General features: G+C 40.5%; 1 protein-coding gene across 1 annotated transcript in view; it reads right to left on the reverse strand.

Annotated features, from left to right (window-relative positions):
• Positions 1-5,359: 5,359 nt before the first annotated feature.
• The window catches only part of HACD4 (3-hydroxyacyl-CoA dehydratase 4), a 38,190-nt gene continuing 27,385 nt past the window's right edge, over positions 5,360-16,164 (reverse strand). The window contains 3 exon segments of the mRNA XM_030294288.1: positions 5,360-7,960; positions 9,045-9,135; positions 9,137-9,171. Coding sequence (XP_030150148.1) covers positions 7,878-7,960; positions 9,045-9,135; positions 9,137-9,171 — 209 coding nt within the window. The 3' untranslated portion in view covers positions 5,360-7,877.

A 16,164-nucleotide genomic window follows, 5' to 3' on the forward strand; every position in this document is an offset into this window, starting at 1 on the left:
TGTGCCTGTGACTTCTTTGTTTTAAGGCATGGGGAAGCTTTTGCTAGCAAACCAAACTTATAGTGGTGACAGTGACATCACCATCGATTTCCCTCGAAGTCTCTGGAGGATATTCGTTGACTTCAAGTTTCTTCCTGAGAAAACAGTCTTGCCGCCTATCAGTAATAAGCCTGGTGTGAGTGGAACATTAGCTAACTCAGATTCGTTAGTGGTGGCTATAATTTTCTTACGCTTGGGTCTCTTGAATGCAGTCTGAAAGTTACCGAATCCAAAAAAGCTCCGGCCAAAGAAGAAAACAGGGGCTCACAAACCAAGAAGTTCTAGAGCAGATCCGATCAGGTTCAGTCAGCTGCTCTCGGTGAGGCAAACAATGCCATTAGGGCGCGTGATCACTCCACATAGTTGTTAAGACGGCTGCCCGCAACCACAAAGGGAAGGAAAGGGTTCCTTGCCCGTAGGTATGACAGGAGCAGCATGGCAGAGGACTCTGGTTGGGCTTGGATCACATGCGAAGTCCCTGAACAACATGGACGTGGGACGTGGGGTACCCCAATCTACCGGGCCTGGGTCACCACCTAAACCGGGTTTCCTCCAGGAGAAAGATGAGGGGATGCTGGATAGAAATCTTTTTGAGGGGCGTCTCAGTCAGTTGGGCCTCTGACTCTTGATTTCAGCTCAGGTCATGATCTTAACAGTTCGTGGGATCAGGTCCTATGTTGGTTTGGACTCTACGCTGATAGCACAGAGCCTGCTTGGGAATTCTCTCTCTCTCTCCTCTTTCTCTCGTCTCTCCTCTTTCTCTCTCTCTCTCTCTCTCTCTCTCTCTCTCTGCCCCTCCCCCACTTTGTGTGTGTGCTCTCTCTCACCCCCAAAGAAATAAACTTTTAAAAATATCTTTTTGAAAGAACAATGTTTTTTTTATAAGTACAAATCTCTACCTTAATTAAGCAGGGTGGCTGGTGGCCTAATGACAAATAAATGAAGTTATGCGACAATGTCCTCGAGGGCTAATCAGGCAGCATTTCCATTGTGATCTGCTTGCTAATAATTTTTCCTTCGTGCGGGCATTAATCAAAGCCGCCTTTAACCGATCATATGTATGTTCTGATGGATACATACGTGGGATCACTAGGGATGAACGTTGTGCCCCCTGGAGTGATAATATACCATTTGTGTGTACCATGCCATATCAGTGCCCGGTTCTTTACAAGCACCGGGGAACTTTTAGTCTTCCTGTTTGACATACTGTGCGTTCATGTCGTCACCCAGTCAACCTCCCTCCCGCTCAGGTTAAAAATAACTCCATGAGTTTAGTTTCCAAATATATGGATTTGTGATTGCAGGTTCCGGATATCTGTGGTTCACTTCGTAATTCACGTTCTTCTTCTTTTTGCCGAACCTCAATAAGGTGCCGAGATGCTTTCAGAAAAGGGGAAGGCGAGACGGGCCCTCGGGTAGTATTCACCTGCGTTGCCGATATTTCGTGTTTACTATTTCCTTAGAGGCTGGGCTGGAGGGAAATGAATTTGAGGGCAGAAGCTGAAAGTTTTACATGAGAAGCTAGCTTCTCTTGCCTTCCCACTGCATACACTTTCTTATACTTCCTACCAGAGACTGAAATTCATCTAGTATCTGTTGTTAGGTGCCATACTGTAAGTTCACTAGAACCTCCACTTGTATGATCTTATTTCACTCCTACAATAGTGTGAAGGAGGCATTTCTATTTTGAAATGGAGCAAATACATCTAATGAGAGGCAGAGCTATATATAGATTAGCAGGGCCCTAAAACCCCAGATCTAGTGCTCATTCTACCGTATCAGGGCATCAGCATCCACTTTAAGATGAAAACTCCTGGGGCGCCTGGGTGGCTCCGTCGGTCGGGCGTCTGACTCTTGATTTCAGCTCAGGTCATGATCTCGCGGTCTGTGAGCTCGAGCCCCGCGTCGGGCTCTGTGCTGTCAGCTCAGAGCCTGGAGCCTGCTTCGGATTCTGTGTCTCCTCTCTCTTCTCTGCCCCTTCCCCGCTCATGCTCTGTTTCTCTCTCAAAAATAAAGCATTAAAAAATTTTTTTTAAAAGATGAAAACTCCTACCAAGGATTGAATCTCGTTCATGCTTAATATCGATTGCTGTAATCAGAGAAATGAAATAACCCTTAAGCACAGGGAATACAGTCAATACTGAAATAATGGTGACAGATGGTAACCACACTCAATGGGAGTGCACATTGGGTAATGTATGGAAGGGTCAAACATCGATATTGTACACCTGAAACTAATACAACATTGTCAACTACAAAAAAAAAAAAAGAACCAAAAAAGGATACTACCTCATGTTGATAGGCTGCTGGAATTGGGAAGTTAGGAGTTGTAAAGGAATGGGTCTTTGTGGGTTAAGGGACTTTGAATTCCTGGGCCAGCTTGCAAATGTGGGTGGCAGTCAAGAACAGCGAGAGGGGGGCGCCTGGGTGGCGCAGTCGGTTAAGCGTCCCACTTCAGCCAGGTCACGATCTCGCGGTCCGTGAGTTCGAGCCCCGCGTCAGGCTCTGGGCTGATGGCTCGGAGCCTGGAGCCTGTTTTCCGATTCTGTGTCTCCCTCTCTCTCTGCCCCTCCCCCGTTCATGCTCTGTCTCTCTCTGTCCCAAAAATAAATAAAACGTTGAAAAAAAAAATTTAATAAAAAAAAAAAAAGAACAGCGAGAGGAAGTGGACACTGAGGGTGTCTGCATTTCCGCCCTGAATCGGCAGGCAGACCTTGCCGGTGTGGGAGGAGAGGGAAGGAAGAATCAACCCGGTCTTCTAAATCCAGCTGCCCTTTTGATCTCAAACTTTGTCCCCTGCTCGGGCCCTTGGGGAACAGGAGAGTACAAAATGGGAGAAATAAAATAAATCTGTATCCGTTCTTCCCTCGCCACCCCACTCCACCCCCGTTTTGTTTTCAGCAAGTCTTGAGCTGCAGATTTGTGGGATTTTCCGATTCACGGTACCCTCTGAAGGTCTAAGATATAAGATTCTAAATTTGAAATCTGAAGGTTCTAAAATCTCAAGATCTAAGGCCACTGGAATGAGCACACTCTTTCTGTTGGTCACCTGTGTGACCTCAGGTCAGAAGGAGGCTATTCCCTCAGGATGGCTCGCGTTGTTCTCTAGAAATCAGAAGTCTCTGCCTTCTCAGACCAGATGTTCCAAACTATACAAAAGGAAATATTCCAAGTTATCCTCTGTTGGGTTTCGAATCACAAGTTGCCAAGACAATAGCATGTTGGAATATCCTAACAAATTAATGTGTGGGGTGAAAAGCTTTATTATGTGTCTCAGAAGTATCCACTCTCTTGATTTGAAAAGTGTGCATTCCAAGCAGATGTTGGCATCCATGCAAGTGCCTAAAATTATCTTTTTTATTTGTGATGTAATGACTCCATGGTAACTAACTACAGGGTTCTTAACCTTTTTGAAGTTGACCGCCCGAATTTCTACTACATGATTTCAACCAAAGATAACGATATTGTGATTCTAGTAAGACTTTGTTAGGAACTCCCGCTGCTGTCTTGAAGTAACTCGGTAACATCTGAAAATAAGCCGTTTAAACATTTTTGTAAATTGCTGTTTTAGAAGGGAAGTCGGATCATTTGGTTTGGACGTTGTGGCCTTCGCTAAAGCCAGAGTTGTAGGCTAGGTGTCTGGTGAGTCCGTATCTCCACCCCACGAGCCCATTCCTGGCTGCAGGCATTTCAGATGGGACCCGGGGACCGAATGGCGCTGCAATAATTCACATCCTTTCCTCCTCCCATTGAGAAACACCTCACGGCGTCATCTTCATGTGTAAATGTGTATCATCGTCGCGTTGGTCCTGGATGAGGTAATGTGGTTTTGGAATTTTCTCAAAGGAAATACTTAATTCTGATCCCGGAAACACTAAGGTCTCTTTTTTTTTTTTTGAATGTATGATAGATAAGATATAGTAATTACGAAGTTGTGAATATGCATGTAACTTGTTAAAGATCATTTGATTCTTGTCAAACATAAGGGACGTATGAAATAATTTCCAGCTAAATTATTGGATATGAAACTAAGAGTGACAGTGATGATTCCCTGACTTTGGTTTTACTTCTTGAATACAAGGAGCAACTTCCCTCACAAAGTAGTTGTAAGGATCAAATATAAAAATATGCGTTATAAATTCTCAGATGTAATAGAAATGTTACCACTTTTATAGGTTTCACTAAAGTAGCTCTAATGCTTGACCATATGTACACTGGGACTTGGGAAGATCATAGAAATTCACAAATTGTTCTCCTTAAAACATTCTAAAAGCAAGTAGCCCATGAAGAAAGGGTACTAACGTAAATTTTAAAAAACTTCATGTGTCTTCTAAACATGAAGTGTTTGGGACGAATCAAATATAATTGAAACATCACCTAATTGATACATTTCTTAAAATGTCTCTTTCTGGATGTATTGGTAGCAATCTGTAAAGTCAGAGCTGCACAATCATGGGTACTATGTGGCACCATGTAAGGTCCTGGGGGACGAAGTAAGACGGGCCATTCCTGCCTTCATGGAACTTGGTTCGCTGATTTACATTTTCTGAATCTATCTTATAAGTTTAAAGCATCCAGGAAAGCCTGTGACAAATTTCCTACTTCTGAATAGCCGCTTATATTTAAAAAGGTTAATTTACCATACTTCATGTGTTGGCGAGGCAGGAAATGAACCGAGGGGCATTCAGTTGGTAAACATTAGAGCTGGATTTCAAACCCTACCCACCGCTCTTAACTTCCAGGCCACATTCTCACTGGATCCCGTGGCTCAGCTGAATACCACAAAGCACGCGGTAGGCACCTACGTTTGATGAATCAAGACATGTTCTTACTAATTGATTTTCAGATGGAATTGACAGTTCCCCTTTCTAAGATGAGACTTTTCAACTCTAGCCACCCTTACCAGAGGTCAATGAATGTCATCATCTTGGTTCTCAAAACAGAACTACGTGGCATGGTGGCTTTTATTAAAGTTCTTATTAGCGGTTTTCTGTCCAAAGCTGAAATACTTTGGACTCAAACTCTAGTGTGCCAGAGGGGCATCTGAGGAACCTGGCAAAATGCAGGTTCCTGGCTCCCAGGGGCACCCTGGAATCTGCCTTCTAGGTGGTTCCCTGGTTAGTTCTGGGACTGTTGCTCCCTGAAACATACTCTGAAAAGGTACCCTGGTAAAAAGGGCCATATCAAAGTTAGCACAGCCATTAGGGTTCCAGAATAGAAAGTAAAAGTTACCCGAACAAAGGAAAAATAACGTAATGTTTACAAAGCAAAAATAAAGGAGAGGACGATGTTGGGGGAAGGGGAGATAATTTTTAGCATATTTTAATTTTAAATCACTTTAATACTTTAGCACAATAAAACGTGACTGTTTCTTTGTATATAAACATAAGATTCTTTGCAGAAACATTTTGGATATTGATGTTATAGCTACATCATCTTTCGAAAGAAATGCAAATTCTTTCGAAATTTGCTTGCTCAAGGTAGGCAGAATAAGGTATGTACTAAAACAAAAGGGTTAACTTCTTTTAGGGACTTCAGGAAGATGCGGTTTATTCTTTAGTAACAAATGTGTTTGCAGGAAGCCTGATAAAGGTTTTATAATTTTAGGCCTACAGTGCGCAAGGCACCCCACATTGTTTCTTGAATGAATGTAGACGCGTTTGCGGCAACTAAGAATCGACATCCTTTACTAACAATCTGTTTATTGAAGAAAAACGTCAGACGAGGGTAAGAGTGTTGAAAAGTGAAGAAAAGAAAATGCATTAATACTGAATGGATATGTTTGGAAGAAGTGGTACTGCTTTTCATGCACTACTTTGATAAAGGAAAGGCCCAGGGACTTTGATGATATGACAGTGTGTACGTGATGTTTTTCAGGCAGACTTCTGCTCACTGATGAAATAAGCTCTGCAGCGTTTTCGTTCAGAGCAGTTTTATCCCCCACCCCCTCCGGAGGTCCCGGTGCTGTTGATTACTTACTACACCTTAGCTGGGGTTACTTGGAACTTGAGGCACTGGAACTTGGCATTGAAAACTCCAAAGAAAGGTCATCTTAAAAGTTATGTGTTATGCTTTTAAAATATCTAATAGTTTCCTATTTCATCTATATGTATTATATCTGGGAAACTGAGCATTTGACAACACTGAACAAAATGAAATAGAGATTTGATGGACACACAGTTAAAATAGCCAAAGAAATCAACTTTGCATTCTGGGTCATATCCAATTAACTAGGTAGATGTTTACTGGCTGGGTTTCTTAACGTGGCGAAGGAAAAATTACATCCTTATTTTTACTAATCTCTAACGAAATTTAATATTTGTCTCAATTATGGATACAGGCAACCAACCACAAGAACAACTGTGACTGGGTCACCAAAGGAGTCATGGATTTTGGTTTCAACTGTTGCAGACCTGAAATTGTCAATCCATAATTCTAAATTTCCTTGTGTTTCTTTCAGTCTTCTATTTTAAGAAGTACGCAGGTTCTTAAGGTCATTTGGTTTAGAAATTAAAGTAGTATTTAATAACAAAATGTAGTTTCTCTAATTGTTACAACTCTGCTCTTCAGTGATTCTAGATGTAAATAGTATTTCAGCGATCTTAATTGAGAGGAAGCTAGACTGAATCACCCAAAGTTTGCAGAGAAAATTCTGTTCTCTTCCTACGCTAGAGCTTTCAGTAAATTTTTTAAAATAAGCAACATTAGAAACAAAATCTAGATTTTAAAAGGATCATTTTTATACTTATTTTGAGATTCCAAATAGGATACTAAATTTGTAAAGATAGCAATTATCTTTATTAACGCTCAACTTTTTAAACGTTTTATTTAGTGGAAATGAGATGACCAATTTTTGTAACTACATTTTTACTACCTGGTTTTTATGTCACAAAATGTTTAGTTCCCTTTTTCTATGGTTACTGGATCAGAGATTCTAGAATTCTTTCAAGAAAAGTGAATGATATACCAGTGTTACAGAGATGATGCTATTAGTCAATTATTCACAAATATTTTAGATCTTCAAAAGAAAAGTTTTCAAAACTCTAAGTGATGACATAGTAATTAGCAATAATAATTCAGTAATCTGAAACATCACTAGTTTCTTAGTTGCCTTGTTTCCTTCAAATTATTATTATAGTTTTGTACCTTTATGTCCCTATAAGGTATGGATATGGCCTCATTTTTTTTTTTTCAGGAAAGAAATATGGGGCATTATTTGTATATTTATCAAAGATCTGTTTCATCAGGGTCCTCTTTTAAGGGATTGAAGTCCAAGTACCTTGTGTAATATTAGTGAACATTCTTCCAGGGTTTGGAACACGTGTCATTTCCTAGCGTGTCTAATGTGTAAAATGGTGTGAACCGAGGTGGTGGCGGGGCATCTGTCTGTACAGTGTCTTCCTAGACAACTGCAAAATAGATTTCACATCGTTGCCCTCCTGCAGACTTGCTATTTGGGAACTCCGAAGTGAAAAGAAATGGAGAGAGACGTAAACAGATACAATTCCGGCTAACACCTTTGGTTTCTCAATTCAATGAAGTCTATCCCAGTCCCTCTCCTATGTCTCGTTAACCTTACAGGAAAATAATCAGGCTTCCCACGACGTAAATTTAACTTGTATAAAACCCACAGCTTTGGTGAAGTAGCTTGCACACAATACGTGTTTGAAAACATGCGAGGATAAGAGAGTGCAGTGATACGTATGTCTCAAGTTTGAGGAGAGCAATCCCGTCGTGGGTTTTTTGTCAAGTACCACGTGTTTTTCCGCCACGGTGCCGTTTACTGCAGCGAATCCAGAAGCCTGGTTTTTTCTCTTGTCACATCAGAGCGCCGTGCTTCACACTTTCTTCTTTTTAACAGGAAAGCCTTGGAGGACGTCTCTTCTTTCTGAGTAAAGGTGACTGTAGGTAAAATACATGCCTAACATGGAGAAGGGAGGGGCAGAAGTAAGTAAGGTTTTACCAAGCGTTTCCCTGGAAAGAACCGTGGTTTTAAAATACAGTCGGAGTGCCGCGTGGAGTCGAAGGACAAGACACTTGCAAGGGAGACCCAAAGAAAGGAACACTTAACCCAGGGTCCAGATCTTCTGCGAAAGGGAAGGAAGCATACTCTGCTGTCCCGATCGGTTTGTGGCAAGGGATTCGTTTCTGCCTTTCCCTAGGGTAGCTCTCTCTACCACCCCGCAAGCGTCGCATCTGTCTTCTCTTTGATGCGTTGTCTTACAGGTCTGATAATGATTACCTCCGGAAGGTAACAACTCTCTTGGGGACTGGGGAAGGTTAGAGCTGCAGAGAGTGAAACGTAATCGTGGAAGTCCTCTGCCAGTTAAATTTTCTCAAGTCCAAGTGTTTGTCCCACACATTTTTCTTGTGTTTTTAGCACCTCCTCCCACTTGCCTGCTGGGGAAACGCTAGCACATAAACCAAACAAACAGGAAACAAAATCGATATAAATGGGAAAACCAGAATGGCCAAGCTTGCTTCGTTGACATCTGTGTTTTCTCTATAGATCACTATGTCCATGGTCAAACTTTTTTTTTTTTTTAAATGTTCATTCATTTTCGAGAGACAGAGCATGAGCCGGGGAGTGGCAGAGAGAGAGGGAGACACAGAATCCGAAGCAGGCTCCAGGCTCTGAGGTGTCGGCACAGAGCCCGACGTGGGACCCGAACTCACAAACCATGAGATCATGACCTGAACCAAAGTCGGATGTTTGAGGCCACTCAGGGGCCCCTCCACGGTCAAACTTCTACATTTCCTACAACTGCAGGTATGTTACCTGCTACGGAAACTGTTCGTGTTTATACAGTGAAACACTGATATATCTGATCTTGTGATGTCCTGCAAAAAGCATTACAACTTCGAGGTGCTTTACTAACAAGATCTAGTCCATCATGCCGGGCTTCCTTTTCTGCCTCTCCCGTGTTTTGCAGACCTTTCTGCTAAGGTAGATAGCAGCACAAACCAGAAAGCACAGGAAGAAGGCAAAAACAAAAGCCACTTACCTATAAAGAGCATCATGAGATACATTTTCAGCACGTATGGGAAATAGATGGCTAAGTCGAAAGGCAGCTTCGTGGAGTATGTGCCAGATGATATCGAAATAAGGCAGCGACTGATAGATGGCAAATGCTGGTTAAAGAAGAAAGAAAGAATTGTGAGTTTCCTCTCCTATTGCTACAGGGACGGGTGTGTGTGTGTGTGTGTGTGTGTGTGTGTGTGTGGATATTTTGAATTTTATAATGACGGTTGTGACCACTGCTGAATCCCACAGCTAAAGCTACAGTTTAACAAAGAAATGTGAACGACTAAACTGGCAAGACCATGACAACGGTGTGACTTGAATTTTTTTGTTGTTCATTTTACACTTGGTTATGCCCACAGAGAAACAGTTTCCAATGTTTCTTAAAGTGGTATCCCCCAATACTTGTCTCCTTAGCCACTAATAGGGATGGATGGATAGGTTGATGAATCCGAAAAATGTGGCATACGGTTGCTCTCCTTGGAGTTTCAAAACGCCTATCAGTGCAGTAGAGATTCTGAAAAGCTCTGCAACCAAGAAACTGGTTTCACTCAACATCTCCTCAGCTTAACTGGCCTTCGAATAGCTCCTCCTTCCTCCCCACCCACTAGTAGAACTTATAAAGACTTCTGAGCAACTCCGGGAGAAATGTGGCCTAAAGAAGTTTGAGGGGAGGAGGCTGGGGTCAGATAAAGAGATGGAGGGTCAGAGAGGGAGCAGATGGTGAAGTAGGAGGAGCCTGAGTTCAGCTCAACCCATGGACACGCCAAAGTAACAGCTACATCTGCACAACTCTGAAAACGTCCTGAACACAGGACAGACCTTCCACAGCGAATTGAGAGAGAAGGCCACATGGAACAGGGTAGGAGGGGTGGAGATGTGGTTGGAAACCAAAACCCTAGTGAGACTAACCACAAACGGAGGGGACACCACAAGCCTGGAAGCGCAAGGAAGTAAGGAACCACCGCAGAGCGCCCTGGCACTGGGGGACTGCCGTGAGAACGAGTCCCTATGACATGTGGCCTTGAAATCCAGTGGGGCTAATCTTTGGGAGCCTTAAAATTCAGCGGGATACAAGGTTAGAAGAAGGAAGGAAATTATAAAGATCAGACCAGGGATGAATGAAATAGAGACTTAAAAAAAGAAAATATCAATGAAACCAAGAGCTGGTTCCTTGAAAAGATAAAATTAATAAACCTTTAGCCAAGCTCCTCAAGAAAAAAAGGAGACTAAACTAAAATCGGAAAACAGTAGAAATAAAAACTGACCCACAGCAATACAAAAGATTACAAGACTACTACGAAAATTTCGATGCCAACAAATTGGGCAACTTAGAAGAAAGAAATTCCTAGAAACACAACACGTTTCCAAAATCGAATCAGGAAAAAATAGAAAATCTGAATAGACCCATTATTAGAAACGACCTTGAATTGATACTTTACAAACTTCCCAAACAGAAGTCCAGGACCAACTGGATTCACAGGTGAATTTTAACAAACATTTAAAGAAGAGTTTATACCTATTCACATCAATCGATTCTAAAAAAAATAGGAAGGGAAGCTTCCAAATACATTCTATGAGGCCAGCTTTACCTTTACATCAAAAGCAAAGAGACTACCCCCTCCCACCACCCTCCCTCTAAATACAAGCCATTATCCCTAATGAACATAGATGCAAAAATCCTCAACAAATTAGCAGACCACATTCAACAATACGTGAAAAGGACCATTTACCACGATTAAGGGGGATTGACTATGGGGATGCTAGGATGGTCCAATATGTGCAGTCAATGTGATACACCATATCAACAAAAGATAAAAATCACAATCAATAGATGACAAAAAAGCACTTGACAAAACATCTGTTCATGATAAAAATGCAACAAAGTGGGTTTAGAGAAAATATTCCTCAACATAATAAAGGCTATGTATTAAAAACCCAAAGCTAAAATCATAGTGATAACTAAGAGCTTCCCTCTAGGATCAGGAACAAGTCAAGCTGTCCACTCTTGTCACTTTATTCAACAAAGTACTAGAAGTCCTAGCCACATCAGACAAGAAAGAAACTAAGAGGCATCCAAATTGGACAGGAAGACATGCACAAGACTCACTGCACAAGACATGATACTGTACATAAAAAATCCTAAAGATGTCACCAAAAAAACAGAAGTAGCAAATGAATTCAGGAAAGTTGCAGGTTACAAAATTAACACATGGAAATCAGCTGCGTTTCTATATACTAATAAAGTAGCAGAAAGAAAAATTCAGAAAACACAATCCATTAACAGGTGCACCAAACAAAATACTTAGGAATAAGCCAAGGAGGTGAAACATCTATACTCTGAAAACTGTTAAGACACTGAAGGAAGAGACTGAGGACAACACAAACAAATGGAAAGATACACCAAGCTCGTGGACTAGAAGAATTATCATTAAAATGTCCACAGGACCCAAGGCGCCTGGGTGGCTTCGTCGGGTAAGTGTCTGACATCAGCTGGAGGTCATGATCTCGCAATTTGTGAATTCAGGTCCTGCATCAGGCTTGCACTGACGGTGCAGAGCCTGCTTGGGATTCTCTCCCTCCCGCTTACTCTCTTTCTAAAAATAAATAAACATTAAAAAAAAAAAAAAAGAACACACTACCCAAAGCAAACTACAGATTCAGTATAATCCCTATCAAAATACCAATAGCATTTTTCGTGGAACTAAAATAAATCATCCTAGAGTTTATATGAAACCACAAAAGACCTTGAATAGCCAAAGCAATCTTGAGAAAGAACACAGCTGGGGCTATCACAACTGCATATTCCAAGGTATACAACAAACCCGATATGATCAAAACAGTATAGTACTGGCACAAAAATAGACACGAAAATTAATGCAAGAGGGTAGAGAGCCAATAAATCATGCTTATATGGTCAATCTATGACAAAGGAGGGCAGAATTACAATGGGAAAAAGGCAGTCACTTCAATACATGATGCTGGGAAAGCTGAACAGCCACATTCAAAAGAATGAAACTGGACCCCTTATTATAGACAAGAATAAACTCGAAATGGATAAAAGACCTAATGTGAAACCTGAAACCACAAAACTCCTAGAAGAAAACATAGGCATTATACTCTTGGATATTTCCCTTAGGAACATATTTAGGGGTAGGTCTCCTCAGACAAGGACAACAAAAGCAAATTGGGACTACACCAAAATGAAATTTTTGCACAGTGAAAGGAACCATTCACAAAACAGAAAGGCACCCTACCGAATGGGAGAATGCAAGGTATGTATCTTAAATGGCATTAACATCCAAATACCTGAAGAACTTCTGCAACTCACACCAAAACCACAATGCAATCCAAAACATGAAGACATGAACATACATTTCTCCAGAGAAGACATACAGATGCTCAGCATCACTAGTCATCACAGAAATGCAAGTCAAAATCATGAGATATCACCTCACACCTCCCAGGATGGCTAGTACAAAAAGAAAAAGAAAAAAGAAAAGAAAAGAAATAACAAGTGTTGGCAAGGCTGTAGAGAAAGGGGGAACCCTCTTACACTGTTCCTAGGAATATAACAGGTGCAGCCAGTGTGGAAAATAGTATGGAGGTCTCTCAAAAATTAAATATAGGAGCACTGTACTATCCAGTAATTCCACTTGTTGGTCTACCCACCAACTAGTTACAGAGGCTTCAAACAGCCCTCTCAATACCATAGGGATCAAACCCTGCCCTGTGTGCCCGAAGCAGGCAAAGTGGGTCGTAGCAGCTGGCTGCACTGAAGGCAACTGCAGCTCAGCCATAACAGTAGGGCATAGGCAACCCGCACAGGGGACATTCCTGATTTTGAAGACCAAGGGGGAGTTGTGCTACAGGACGCCACAGGATCTCTTCAACATAAGGCCACTATTTTCAAGACCAGGAGATGCAGGGACACCTGGGTGGCTCAGTCGGTTAAGCGTCTGACTTTGGCTCAGGTCATGATCTCACAGCTTGTGAGTTTGAGCCCCACGTCAGGTTCTGTGCTGCTAGCTCAGAGCCTGGAGCCTGTGTCAGATTCTGTGTCTCCGTCTGCCTCTGCCCCTTCCCCGCTCATGCTCACGCGCATCGCATTCTCTCTCTTTCAAAAATAAACATTAAAAAAAAAAGACCAGGAGATGCTGACTCACCTGATACACAAAAACACAGACAAAATGAGGAGACAGAGGAATATGGCCCAAAGGAAAGAACAAATCACAGTAAAAGAGCTAAATGAAACAGGTAACCGATGTGCTGATAACGAGTTCCAAGTAATGGTCATAAAGATAATCGCTGGTGTGAGAAAAGAGTAGATGATCTCAGATCTCAATGAGAACTCCAACAAAGAGAAAATATACAAAAGAACCAGTTAGAGCTGAAGCATTCAAAAATGAAGTAACTACACCAGAAGGAATCCAGAGCAGATTAGAGGATGCAGAAGAACACAACATCTGGAAAGACAGCATAATGGAAAGCAATCAAGCTGAAGAGCAGGAAGGAAAAAAATGACATCCGTTAGGGAACTCAGCATTATCGAGAGTAACAATATTTGCATTAAGGGATCCCAGAAGAGAGAGAGAAAGGGAGTGGAAAAATTATTTGAAGAAATAACTGAAAACTTCCCTAATCTAGGAAAGAAAAGAGACATCCAGCTTCAGGAAGCACATAAAGCCTCAAAAAAGATGAATCCAAGGACATCCACACCAATTATTATTCAACCATAATAATTGATATGGCAAAAAGTAGTGATATAGAGTGAATTTTTAAAGCAGCAAAACTGCTTCCAGGACATAACTAGAAGAAAATTATAAAAGGAAAAGTTTCACAGTAAAAAGCAAACATACCATAAGGTGGTAGACTAACCATTATAAAGCCAGCATGGAGGTTTCAACACAAAAGTAGTGAAATCAATTATATCTATAAAATTTAAGTGATACACAAAAAGGAAATATGTAAAATATGACATCGTTTATATAAGACATGGAGGGGAAGTAAAACCTTTTAGAATGTGTTCAAACTTAGGTGACCATCAACTTAATACAGACCATTACACACATAAGATGTTATATTTGAACCCAATGGCAACCACAAATCAAAAACCTACAATAGATACACAAAAAAATAAAGAGAAAGGAATCCAAATGTGACACAAAAGCAAGCCATCAAACCACAAAGAGAGCAAGAGAAGAAAGGAACAGAATTCTGAAAACAACCAATTTGTTGTTAACGATGAATAAAATGGCAATAGGTGCATATCTATTAATAATTACTTTAAATGGAAGTGAACTAACTGCACCTATAGGGTGACTGAAAAGGATTTTTAAAACAAACAAAAAAAAAAAACAAAACCAAGACCCATCCATTTCTGCCTACAGGAGACTCACTTCAGACCTAATACACATACAGACTGAAAGTGAAGATATGGAAAAACCTATACAAGGCAAATGGGGCAGGAAACAGGGTAGCAATACTTATATAGACAAAATAGACTTTAAAACAAAGACTGTAGCAAGAGACAGAGGTACTACATAATGATGAAGTCATCAGTCCAAGAGGGTGTAACAATTGTAAACATCTTTTCACCCAACAAAGAAGCATCTAATTACATAAAGCAATTACAGGCATAAAGGAGAAACGAGAGTAATACAATAAGAGAGGACTTTAACACCCCACATGCATCAATGGACAGGTCATCCAGACAGGAAATCAACAAGGAAATAGTGGCTGTGAATGCACATTAAACTAGACGACCCTAACAGATACCTACAGAACATTCCATTAAAAACAGAATATGCATTCTTTTAAGCGCACATGAAGCATTCTGCAGGACAGATCAAATGTTAGGCCACAAAACAAGCCTCAAAAATGTTAAGAAGATTGAAGTCATAGCAAGCATTTTTTCCCAACCACAACAGTATGAAACTAGAAATCAATTACAAGAAAAATTTTGGAAAGAACACACATAGAGGAAGGCTACACAACATGCTATTAAACAACAAATGGGTCAACAAAGAAATCAAAGAGGAAATCAAAAAATACAGGAAGACAAATGAAGATGGAAACACTGCAGTCCAAAATCTTTGGGCCATGGCAAAAGCAGTTCTACAAGAGAAGTTTATAGCAATATGGGCCTATCTCAAGAAACAAGAATAACTTTCAAACAACCTAACCTTACACCTAAGGGAGCCAGGAAAAGAACAAAGCCCAAAGCTAGTAGAAAGTAGAAGGAAGAAATAATAAAGATTATGGCAGAAAAAAGTAAAAGTAAACTAAAAAAATGACAGAAGAGATCAATCAAACCAAGAGCTGCCCTTTGAAATAAGCAAAATTGATGGCCTTTAGCCAGATTCATCAGAAAAGAGGATTAAAGTAAAAAATGAAGGAAAAGAATAACAACTGATACCACAGAAATCCAAAGGATTGTAAGAGAATAGAATGAAAAATTACATGCCAACAAATTGGGCAATCTAGAAGAAACAGATAAATTCCTAGAAATATACAATTTCCCAAAAGTGATTCAGGAAGAAATAGAAAATTTGAACAGGCAAATTACTATTAGTAATGAATCAGTAATCAAAATCTCCCACAGACAAAAGTCTGGGACCAGATGGCTTCACAGATGAACTCTACCAAACATTTAAAGAAGTGTTTAAGTCTTCTCAAAAAAATAGAAGATGATGGAAAACTTCCAAATTCATTCTACAAGGCCTGATTGCAAAACCAAAGACTGTTTAAAAAATAAACTATAGCCAGTTATCTCTGATGAACATAGTGCAAAAATCCTCAATAAAATACTAGCAAACTGCATACAACAATACATTAAAAGATCATTCACTGCAAACAAGTGGGATTTTCCAGGGATGCAAGAGTGATTCAATATTTGCAAATCACTCAACGTGTTATATCACATTAACAAGATGAAACAGAAAACCCGCTGGACCATTTCAAAGGATGCAGAAAAAGCATTTGACAAAATACAACATCCATTCATGATAAAAACTCTCAATAAAATGGGTTTAGAGGGAACATACCATAAAGCCACCTATGAAAAACCCACAACTAACATCATACTCAATGGTGAAAAAAAA

Source organism: Lynx canadensis, chromosome D4 (genome assembly GCF_007474595.2).
Source record: "Lynx canadensis isolate LIC74 chromosome D4, mLynCan4.pri.v2, whole genome shotgun sequence".
Classification (NCBI taxonomy): Eukaryota; Metazoa; Chordata; class Mammalia; order Carnivora; family Felidae; genus Lynx; species Lynx canadensis.